At 37.8% G+C, this 12744-nt stretch overlaps 1 protein-coding gene across 8 annotated transcripts in view; it reads right to left on the minus strand.

Annotated features, from left to right (window-relative positions):
• kdm2bb (lysine (K)-specific demethylase 2Bb) overlaps positions 1-12744 on the minus strand; it is a 237774-nt gene that overhangs the window by 166315 nt on the left and 58715 nt on the right. For all 8 annotated transcript variants that reach the window (XM_059988188.1, XM_059988189.1, XM_059988184.1 and 5 more), the window contains one exon: positions 1416-1594. In XM_059988188.1, the coding sequence (XP_059844171.1) occupies positions 1416-1594 (179 nt within the window). The remainder of the gene's footprint in view (positions 1-1415; positions 1595-12744) is intronic.

Here is a 12744-nt window from a genome sequence, read left to right on the forward strand (position 1 = left end):
TGGACAGATAGAAAGACAGGAGGAGGAAAGAGGTGGGACTGGGGTACATGTAACAACCCATCTGTAAACTGACTCTAACACATTCCCACTGTACTGAAGATGCTGCCTGACCCACTAAGTTCTTCCAGTTATTTTGTGTATTGCTAATACTCCAACTGATCCACACACTTCCAAGTTAAGTGTAAGTGTATCTGTCAGTGAAGCTTGCACACTTTGGAAAATGTTAACTTTTATGTGAAGAATTTTCAAAATACCTTCAATGGGGAGTAAATAGATTTATCAGAACACCTTAAAACTAATGGAAAACTGTAGAGTTAAAATTTAATCAACATTATGCTTGAATTTGTAAATACAGTAGATTCCATTTGGCCATTGATTAATTGAGACAGTAGCTTACTTTGGACAACCCTTAAAGAACAAAAACCAACAGAAAATAGTCAGGATTCCCTTTAATTATTTTGGGACACCATGCCACTTAATTGCGACAGGAGACCATTGCCGAACAATTTCTAACTAGTGTCAGTTGTGTGCACTCGTGTCGCTGTTCAGATATTACATTATTGTAGCAAATAGTTTTTAAAGGGCATCATTTGTGCATATTTCTGTTCAAAGGCAGGTGATTTTTGTCGCTGATGGTTGTCCAGAAATAATCAATAAGACAATTCAGAACTGTCTTGCTCACTGCACTTTGAAGCATTGGGACTTGGAGATGCCAGGAATGGATGGGAGTGAAAATTAAACAATTTCACTACTTCAACAAATCAGGAACAACAAAGAATTAAGGCATCATCAATCATCTTGAATGTTACAAGGAAAAAGATTTAGATGACACAATCATCAAACACATAAGAAGACAGTCCATTATGTGCACTGGGTGTCTGCGCTGACTTGTCAACTTACAGTCAATTAAATGAACACAACAGCATACACTGCATGAACCCTCCACTTTTAACTATTGGAACACAGTTTTATAGTACAGTAGTAATATTTGGTAGTGTTCTAATTTCTCCTGCATTAAATACATAATTTGTTACTCAGTTAAATGGTAGTTTGTCTTTTTATTAAAAAATACCTTGAAAAAATGAAATTATTTACAATAAACTTTGACTAATTGGGCCAGCTATTTAATTGGGCCAAAATGTACCAGACCCGACGTGTCCCAATTAACCAGAATCCACTGCATTACAAGTGGATTCAATTTAAGAGCTTCATTATCATGCACATTAAAATACACCAACTACATTAGTGCTCAGAAGCTGATAACAGTGTTAAAACATTACTAAGTATAACATTTCTGTAAAAGCCCTTCAAAAGGAAAAAAAGAGGCAAGTAATGAAACAATGGTCAAACTATCAAGCTATGATCAAATCTTGTTAAAATATAATTTAATTAAATTACAAATACAACTTCCTTACCACATCAGGCCGCTTGACCAGATTCTCAAGTTTTGTGTGACTGAATTCCAAGCTTATGACATTGTAGAGCTTTTCCCTTTCAGCCTCTGGTGTCTCGTAGTACTTGACCCATTGCGACATACTCATTTCAATCCCTTTCTGTGTATTGACATCCATAACATCAACAATACGACGACTCCCTGAGTTGCACACAAGGTAAACAACTTTATTAGTTTCAATTTAACTCTTGTACACTCTCATGGTTCATCATTGTATTAATGAAAACTTCAGAATGGCAAACAGAAAACTCAAGAATCCATGAAATGGAAGACGAATATACCACTCAAAACATCGAGAAAATCAGCAGTGCAGAAAACCCAAAGCAACACACACAAAATGCTGGAGGAACTCTGTAGGACCTTCTTCCTGATGAAGAGTCTAGGCCTGAATCGCCATCTGTTTGCACTTTACTATTGATACTGCCTGTACTGCTGAGATCCTCCACACTCAAAACTATTTTGCTATCATTGAGATTATGGCTGAGCCTGGAAGTCCACTTTGTTTTCCAACTCTAAAATGCATCCAAAAATATACTCAGCAACTGTGCAATCATAACAGAGGTAGAATATTCCAAAGATTTACAGCCTCTGAAAGAAATCTCAATTCAGTACTAATGGCTATCTCCCTAATCACCATAGTGTGCCTCTCCAGCTTGAACAAATAACCTTTTCAGTACACTGTCCATCCCACATTCTTTTAACTCCATTCAAAATATATCCATCACATATAATGCCCTCAAAACATAGCCCCACTAGTGTCAAAACTGCACTGCATATATTTGTGACAAATGCATTCTTCTTTCAGTAAAGACAAGTCTACACACAGAAAATAATTTTAAAACCCTGTAAATCTCTAAATGACAACTTTACTCCTGTAATCCCTAGCAATAAAGGATAACAGAATATTTGCCTTCCTTATTACTTACTGCAGTGCATATTTATTTTTTGTAACCATGAACCAGCATTTCAGATCCTCATGCACATCAATTTGAAAACAAAGTGTTTTTTAGTCCTAACAACATGATCTGATTAACCGAAGCTACCCTCTATTTTCTGCCCTTTAACCGTACTTTGGGTTTGTGAATGCTACTGCAACCAGCGTGATTTTTTTTAAAGGTTGAAGCTGAAAACCGTAGATGCTGAAATTCTAAAGCAAATACAGAAAATGCGGGCAATACTCCATAGTCAGGACACATCTGGAAGAAGGAAAACAAAGGCAACTCGCACAAAATGCCGGAGGAACTCAGCAGGTCAGGCAGCATCTACAGAAATGAATAACCAGTCGACATTTTGGGCCGAGGCCCTTCTTCAGGATTGAGAAGGAAGGGGAAAGACACCAGAATAAAAAGGTGGGGGGGGGGGAGGGGAGGGGAATGTGACTAGCTGTAAGGTTAATGCTTGAGTTCGGCTGACCATCCATTAGAAGGGAAAACAAACAAGTCAGTAAAGCTGCAGAAAGACTGGGGGGGGGGGGGGGTGGTGGGAAAGTCTCTGACAAGGTAATATCTGAGTGATCAGGAGATAATTGTTTTAAAAAAGCTATCTGATCAACGAGTGAATGGGAGCAATTAGAGGGCAAGAACCTAGACAAAAGAAATGTAAAGTAACACACATAAAATGCTGGAGGAGCTCAGCAGGTCAGGCACCAGCTACGGTAGGGGATCCCAACATGGAGTCCATGGACCCCTCGCTTAATGGTATCAGCCTTTGACGTAAAAGAAAGACAGAAAGAAATAAATAGTTTTGGGCCAAGACCTTTCATCAGACTGTAAAGAAAGGTAATGGAGGAGGACAAGTTCAGCGGGTCTGCGCTAGATATATAATCCACTCTTGAGGGAAAAATAAGGAAAGGTAAAAATGAGTTAATATTGCAGATGGATGACTTAAGGAATCTTGATTTATTGCTGAGTGTCAATAATCCATGAAGGGTCTCAGCCTGAAACATTGACTGCTCACTTCCACGGATGCTGCCCGACCTGCTGAGTTTCCTCCAGCGCGTTGTACATGTTGCATCCATCAGTAATATTAGCTCACACAAAATGCTGGAGGAGCTCAGCAGGTCAGGCAGCATCGATGGAGAGGTACAAAGAGTCCACCATTCAGGCAGAGATCTTTCACTGGGATCTGTGTGTTACTCAGGATTTCCAACATCTGCAGAAACTATTGTGTCTGGAAAATTAGCTCAGCAATTTTGCCCTCCCTTTTTGTCCTCTCTCCGACAGTGGAGGCCTTGTCCAGCCTGACCTGCAGGGAATGTCTACCTGCTCTGTATTTTGCAACTCTCACATTTGTTTGTCTATGTTCTCAACAATCAGGAGGAGGAGGCCCAGTAAAACCCTTCACTTTGATTGTCACCAATGACCAATATTTGAGAGACGTGAAGTAAACCTGGGCATTCCAGGATGATGTGATCCCCATTAAACCATCAAAACAGTAAACAGTTAAGGTTGTCCCTTGGTTACAAGCATCTGAACTATAGTCTTTGCATACAAAAGCGCTCCCATATTATTAAATTCAAAAGTCCAACATTCTTATATATGATCATTTCTACAAACATCAGAACTACTTTCCTCTGATCCTCCACAAAAGTTATTATTCTTTCTTCTTTTGATGTCACTCATTACAAACTTTGGAACTTTGAAACAAATTTTGTGTTTTCTAACTTAACCTTGGAACCCATTTGTTACCCAGGGGCAGCCTGCAATTCAACATCAAAAAAAAAGGAGAATTTGGCCTTCCTCCCCAAGTCAAACAATTGCTACTTCACTGAAAACTTAATGAAAATACTGCAGATGACACCAATGTCCCTTTGCAAATCTGACACTTTCATAATGCACTACTGGACTTTGAGTGACAAGTTATCTGGTCAGGGGTCTTGCGAAACACTCAAAGCAGGGCTTGTTTTAAAATGATCCTGCAACACATGAAGCCGTAATTGGTGAATTAGAATGAGAAATCACACCAATCTAACAATTTGTATTTACTTTGCATTTATTGAGTACAAATGTACCTTTTTGGTAAATTGCTCAGTGATCTCTCATGCATTTATTCCATTTAACATCCATTCATATCAGTAAATAAGTTTATAATGCAGGCAGCTAATTGCTGATATGCATAATGTATTTTCTGCAGCTGAATACAATTCAATCTTTATGACATTTGCTGCTTCTAATCATTTGTGATGATGCAAAGGCACCAACATTAAACACCTTTTAGCTAGATCTGAAATTACTTACTGTTTGACCACATTTTTTGTGTTGCTGTTTTGAACAATGTTGCACAGAAACATAACACCAAATGGAATAAAAAGAAAAAAAAACTGTATTCGGAACATGTTGAACATTAGTCACATAATGCTCAGAATATGACGAAAATATTTAGCTTAAAAATACAAATATTAAGAGATTGCTTTTGGAAGAAGACACAATAAAATTAGATGTTATTAAAAACAGCAATTTTCCTTTGCAGCTTTTATTTTAGAAACTTCAATAATCTACTTGAGGAAACAATGCATTAATAAGGCTTTTCTCGTGTTTGATTAAAATATTATTAATGTTCTTTTAAACTGCTTAATCTATGAGGCTTTACAACTGTGACAACCTTGGATTTGCAGAAGGTAAAGCTTACCTTATTAAACTGCCTAAAATGCCTATGTAATTGTAGCAAAAAAAGTTTATGAATGCAAATTATAGCTCTAAATTTTTAAAAAGGCTTAAATAATGGCAAAAATGAAAATAGGATACACATAGCATCTCTGGAACTAATGTGCAAGTTAACATTTGCAGTGTAAATCCTGTCAAGATATTAACTAATATGAGTATTTTACACTTTCCCTGCCTTGATGCTTATAATCACAATTTTTTGTGAAATTATAAACAATTTGAGTTTAAGACGACTGCTCCAAAAGATGACCTTTTGCTGCACTGCGCCAAATGTGCATTTATTTTGAGGGGGAGAGACAGACCGGGGGGGGGGGGGGGGGGGGGGGGGGGGAAGAGAAAAGGGGAGTTAAAAAGCTTCATTTAAGTTATGCTAATTCAGTCACCACCTAACGGTGGTGTTCAAGAGCTCAACTAATGAATTTCCCTATCTGCAATCAGCACTCAATTTTCAAAAATTATTAATATGTTAACATTCAGAGCTGATGAATGCTCTAAACTCACCAGATTACAAAAACAAAGAATTGTAATTTTAAATGTGGCCACAAGAGGTCTATCAATACCTAGGAAAAAACTGGACAATTACAGTATTGTACAGTATAAAAACAAATCAATACTACTAGAATTGCACTACTAAATGGGTTTAAATTTAGAGGCAAGCGATTTAAAAGGGGCGTCAAGGGCTGCTTCTTCATGCAAAGTGTGGTGGGTATTTGGAATCAGCTGCGAGAAATTCTATGAGACGGCATGTTAACAACATTTTAAAACATCCAGGTAAGTACATGGTTAGAAAAGGTTTAGAGGACTATGAGTCAAACACAAGAAGATGGGACTAGTTCACCGGGGCACACAGTCAACAGGGACAAGTTGAGCCAAAAGAGCCACTTCCATACTGCATGTCTCTGACTTCACCACATCCATGGTGAAAGCTTGGTAAGACTGCATGTTATGATCGGAATCAAAACACTTAAAATATTCAAATGTTATAATATACTATAAATCAATTCACTACTATAACTCTCGGCAAATTTATTTTCTCTTCTCAAATAACTAGATGAGGAAAGATTGCTGGAGCCTGAGCAAACCATAAGCTTCAAGTTTTTTTTCAAGATTCAAGATTGTTTAATGTCATTTCCTGTGCACAAGTGTAAACAAGAACAAAATAATTGTTACTCCAGAGCTGATGCAGCACCAAAAAAAAAACCACCAAATATAAATATAACAGAACTTACACACACAGGTTATTTGTATGTTCATAAAGTGAGATACTTGACACAAGGGTGACTGTGACAGGAAATGATAAAGAAGTGGGGGTGGGAGGTGTGTAGGAATGGGTTAGTGGGCGGAGATGGTGTTAAAACATCAGAAATGACATTTTGGGTTCTTTGCTCTTGACCATACATCCTATGTTACAGGCAGAACAATGAGTCAGTTTTACCTACTCCATAGTTATACAGAAGGATCTTGGCCCTTCAACCGCTTATTTCATCTCCGTAGATATTGCCTAATCTGCTGAGTTCCTCTAGTTTTCAATGTCTGTTGCTCAAGATTTCTAGCATCTTCAGAGTCTTATGTCTGTACCAGAAAACTGGATGTACTAAATTCTATGCATAACTGTACACTTTTTAAGTGAAATGAAGGTACAAGTGATCAGATTTTTTAAAAAAACTATTTTATTTTCTATTACTGTACCTATTTATAAAGAAATGCAGTTTGACAATGAAATAAATTTAAATTAGTCCATTAGCTCTGATACAAAGCTAATAACAAACTTTGTATCAAGAGTCACTGGTAAATGGACCACTGTTAAATAAATGCAAGGTTGAGGTAACTTCCCTTGGATTAATTAGGTTTACTTTGAACATAATTAAAATTTGACACTAAACACCTTTTGTAATTTAAAATTGAACATCCTGGCTTACTCTCTTGTGAATGTTGACTGTTAGTAGTTTTCCCAGGACTTATTCGAGAGCAGCTTGGACAGCATGAGCTCACAAGTTATTTGACCACAGGTCAAATTTGCCTTCATTTGTGCCCCTCAAATTTCCAACAAGATCCAATGCAAATACCTTTCCTTCTAGCCCTGGAATGGAATGGATAATCAATTTACAGCTTCCTTTGGGAGGCATAATGAACTCACTCATACTATTTTCATGTGTATACGCATTCTCAACATGCTTAATGCTGCAAGACTATGTATTAGTGTAGAAAAGTACTTAATGACTGACATGAATGCACAAGCCATGCATCGGTTTTCTATCTGCATTGTATTCTCTGTTGCATGTTTATTACAGTAGCTAGCCATGTGAATGAGGCATGGCAAAAATGCAGGGTTTAGTTATGTATCTGGGCTTTGTTCTCAGCAGTTTAGTCTGGTACTGAAAACCAAATGATGCCATACCCTTTATTGACCACTTAACCATGCTTCTTAACTTCATTTAATTACATTTGAAATCTCTTAACTCTACTTAACTTTGATTAAGTCTGCTTAAGTACATTTAATATCACTGGTCTTACAGTTTCAGAAATTGTATCACTAACAGTGTATGCTTTTCTTGCTGATAATAAAGGATTGAATACATTTCGATTTTTTTTGAACATTATTATTGGATTGATCAGAGAACACATCATACAATGAAAACAATCATGGGAGTCTCCAGCTGTGGCATTTGTTTGTTAGAGTTTGCCACTATACATAGGAGCCCAATGACCCTTTTCTGTGCTATATGATCCCATGACTATTGTGGGGGATACCCCAACCCTATGCAGGGTTTTGACTACAATCTAGTGTTAATATATTGTTCCTTTGGCACAATCAGGCTTTGTTAAGTACAGTTATAGGCAATTATTTGTTCTTACTCCAGTTACACACTTAATGTATGCTTTATGTTGTGCTTAGGAGGCTCAAATATACATTTATTTTGTAATCTATGGTAATTTTCTGTCTTTGCCACAAAACAACAAATTTCACATCATGGCAGTGATAATAAAGCTGATTCTCACTTGTGTTATCAATGAACAACTAAGCTTTAATATCAATAAAAAAACATCTGCAAGCAAAATGTTTAAAACAAATTTCTAAAGCATTCAGGACCTTTTTTTAAAAAAGGAATAAAAATATTCCATAAAAAGAAACCCTTTCTTGCGCTGTACTGTATGGTAATAATAGTCTGACTGGCCCAGCTTTGCAGTGCACATTTCTGTAAATAACCTGTTAAACCTACTATAAACTTGCATGATGACATTTTACCACACACTTGTGTTATTACATAATACTGAATAATCAGTATTTACTCAGTATCTCTCAACCCGACAATAACTTCCAGAATTTATGTACTTTAAAAGGTTATGTAATTCTTAATTCTTTCTCCCAGTAGTTCCCGAAAATACTTAACTTCCTGCTGCAGTGAAAATGATTAACAATTATAATCTTGCTTACTATTTGCCTTATTTACTGTAATGTTTGAGCTTGGATTTTAAAGGCTACAGTATGAAACAGGTAAGTTGCAAAACAGGAACCATCTATACCCAGTCAGGCATTCTTTTGCTTAGGAGCATAATGTATTCAAAACAAATGCAGTTTACACCACCCTTCCATGAATGGAATTACGGTAGCATTTAGGGAGTGAAACTATTATTAGATACAGTAACTGCAGTCTGAAGCTTGGAGCACCAACAAGGTTTTAGGACAATTATTTTCTTAGGCTCATTTACCCAATGATAAATAATAATAACTGACAACAATAATAAATAATCCTTCCGCGAATTGCAGATGAAATCCTGGATCTCATCTGAACTTTAGTACACCACTAACTCGTACACCAATTCTGTGAACTGAATTGCCACTCAAACCAAAGTTATTGCAGGTCACAGGAAACATCATCAACATAATGAACCCCAGTGACCTGCAAGACAACAGCAACCATTCAATTTGACCTTGAGAAGCATAATTTGTTTGTATAAACCGGGGGTCGGCAACCCGCGGCTCCGGAGCCACATGCGACTCTTTTACCTCTGTGCTGCGGCTCCCTGTTGCTTTGGGAAATAATTGGTCTTTTGCAGCATCCGCGCCCATGGGGGCCAGGTTGAGGGAGGCTTAAAAGCAAGGCTGTTTAGTTCGAATAAAGTTATTCGACTGCAGTTTACTGACTGCGTGAGCACACCGCTACAACGTGTTTTTATCGCTATTAATATACGTCACCACTGCCAATACCTGACACCCGTCAGTGCGCGATTTCTTTAATTTTTCGATCCAAGGTAGGCCAACTATGGAGAATTCTAAAAAAAAGAAAAGTGACTGAAGAAAACAGAACGTTTAATGATACGTGGACAGATTCATTTGCTTTCACTGCTGACGAGACTGGTTTACCGGTATGCTTAATATGCAATGAGAAACTAGCAAACAACAAAAAGTCAAATGTTGCAAAGCATTTCTAGAATAAACACGCAGCCTTTGCTCAAAAATATCCGGATGGAGATGAGAGAAAAAAAGCCGTATCGGAACTGATGCGGAAGGTTGATCTGAGCAAAAATCATTTCAAGCAATGGATGAAGTCCGGAAAACCAACGACATACGCTAGTTATATTGCCGCTTAGGAAATAGTCAGGCACGGGAAGCAGTTTACAGATGGTGAATATATAAAAGAATCTTTCATTAAGATTTCAGAACATCTATTCACGGACTTTAAAAACAAGAGTGAAATTGTGCAGAAAATCAGGGATATGCCCCTCTCTGTAAAGACTGTCAAAGACAGAACCATAAAAATGGTAGAAGACATCACAAGACAGCAAATTAAAGACATCAATTCAGCTGTGGCCTACTCGATTGCCTGTGACGAGTCTAAAGACAAAGGTGATATTGAACAAATAGCGTTGTTCTGCCGGTATGTAAACTCTGCCGGGCCACGGGAAGAACTGATTGAGTTGATACCTCTAAAAGACCAAACATGGGGGGCGGACATCTGTGAGGCTGTCTTGAATTGTTTAAGAGCCAAAGGAATAAACCCACCTGGTGTAAGTAGCTACTGATGGGGGCACCGAATATGACGGGAACGCACAAGGGAATTATGGCTTTTCTGCAGAAGTCGCTGGACAGAAAGCTGCTGATTTTTCACTGCATCTTGCACCAAGAGGCACAGTGCGCTCAAACATTTCCTCCGGAATGCACAGAAGTAATGGATGTTGTCATTCAGATTGTCAATAAAATAATGGCAAAAAGTTTAAATCACCGTCAATTCCGTTTGTTACTGGACGAGCTGGAAAGCGCATATTCTGATCTCCTGCTGCACAACAAAGTCCGGTGGCTGTCCAGAGGGGAGGTGCTGAAGCGATTTGTCGCATGTCTGGAAGAAGTGAAAACTTTCCTGGGCAGCAAAGGGCTGGAAAAGCTACACTTCATGGTAGACACAACAGCGCACCTGAACACGCTGAACACAGCTCTTCAGGGGAAAGGACGTACAGCCCTACACATGTTGGAGGATGTTTTGGCATTCGAGCGCAAGTTGACAGTGCTTGCCAGAGATTGACAGAAAGGCACTTTGTCTCACTTCCCCAATTTGAGAGAGTTCAAACAAGGTCACGACATGATAAATTCGGAGTATTTACATTCTGCAATCATCGCAATGCAAACATCGTTTGGGAAACGCTTCTGTGAGTTCAGAGAGGAAAAAAAACACATTATCCTTCCCGGTCACTCCCCCAAGCATCGATTCATCTCTACTGAATACGACTGCATTGGCAGGTGTGAGTAAACCTGATCTTGAGATGGAACTGGCCGAAATAGCCGACAAAGACATATGGGTGTCCAAGTTTAGACGCTTGACAGCAGACCTTGAAGATGTTGCCCGTCAGAAGGCCGTTCTTGCTCAGAATCACAAATGGAGTGATATTGAAAACCTCCCTAAACCGGACAAACTTGTGTTCGAAACATGGAATGCTATCCCCGACATTTATGTAAACATTAAAAAGTATGCGCTTGGATTCCTGTCGATCTTTGGATCCACATATGTATGTGAGCAGGTGTTCTCCAACATGAACTTTATTAAAAACAAACATCGTGCACACCTCACAGATGACAGCTTGCGATTCTGTGTAAAGATGAAGGTGACGTCATACAGCCCTGATGTGCAGATGCTGTGCGCTGAGGTCCAGGAGCAGAAATCCCATTAACCAAGTATGATACATATTTTAATTGCCTATTATTTTAGGAATATTCATATTTTTTCATTGTTTAGTGAAATAGTCCTTTTATTTTTCAGGTTGACAGCTGGCTGATGTTATTTCTGGTTTGCTGCTGGCGGAAAATTTAAGTTCAGCGTTTTTCATAAATACAAGAAGAACTCAAATAGACATTGAGTATTTTACTTAAAAGTAACTTTCAACCCAATGTCTTTTTTTCGGAGTTCAAAATGTTTTTGTTGCATGCAGAAATGTAATTTCGTTTTCTCTGCAGGAGTTCATCAATTTCATAAATGCAACACATTATAGTTTGTTTATACATAGCATAAAGGCAAAAAAAACGTTGTATGCAGTGTTATTTCATTTTAAATGTCAAATGGGTTTTGCGGCTCCCAGTGTTTTCTTTTCTGTGGGAAACGGGTCCAAGTGGCTCTTTCAGTGGTAAAGGTTGCTGACCCCTGGTATAAACCAACTGGGCACATTAAGTAGCTGCAAATTTCCCATGGATCAATCAGAAATGAACGTACAAAAACACCTGAAAAGGGATGCAGAGGTGAATGGAACCAAAGCCACACATTAGTGTTATAAATTCTGATTGAAATTTGTCTTTACATTATTCCCGCAATATTCCTGCAATTTTTTAAGAAAACAAAGCAACTCCTGGAAATTAATTTAAAGATTGATTGAAAAGCTCTCAACTTCTCACACAAATCTAAAATTGGAGCAAGTTCTCAAATCTCAATTAAATGTACCTAAACAGCCATGTTAAAATACACTCATAATAGAAAACTTAAGACTGGCAAACATGAAATTCAAACACTTGCTCAAAGCTACAACATTTAATCAAATGCAGCACAGGTTTGGCTACACAAAAACAAATCCAAAAAAAAGCTCTAAAAGAGTTCTTTAAAGTTCAATATGTGTAGAATGGAAATGAAAACCTACTGAAATCCAAACTTCAATGTAAATTTTATTATCACAGTACATACAGGTCACCATATACAACCCTGAGATTCATTTTCCTGTGGGCATACTCAGCAAATCTAAAGAAAAAATACCACGACAGGATCAATGAAAGATCAACCAGAGTGCAAAATACAACAAACTGTGCAAATGCAAATATAAATACATAGCAATAAGCAACTAGAATGTAAGAAAACAAAATTAAGATTCTAGGGAGTTTATTTTTCCCTTTCCATTATCGCAAGAAAATAGAAGCAAATCTAAAGCTAAGAACCAATGCTTGAATGCACATTGAATGGAACATAATCCAGTTTGACATCACAAACATTTTTCATGATACTTAAATCAGTTGGGCTCTTCCTGGTTTAATCAATCCCCTCTCTGGATAGAATGATATACCAAAGAGGACTAACTTACTTACCTTAGAATCTCCAAGTTCACTGCAAAACAAATCTAAAAGAACTGGTGTGACCAGAAAGTAAGACAAGGCAG

This window comes from Hypanus sabinus, chromosome 13 (genome assembly GCF_030144855.1).
Source record: "Hypanus sabinus isolate sHypSab1 chromosome 13, sHypSab1.hap1, whole genome shotgun sequence".
In the NCBI taxonomy this organism is placed as follows: Eukaryota; Metazoa; Chordata; class Chondrichthyes; order Myliobatiformes; family Dasyatidae; genus Hypanus; species Hypanus sabinus.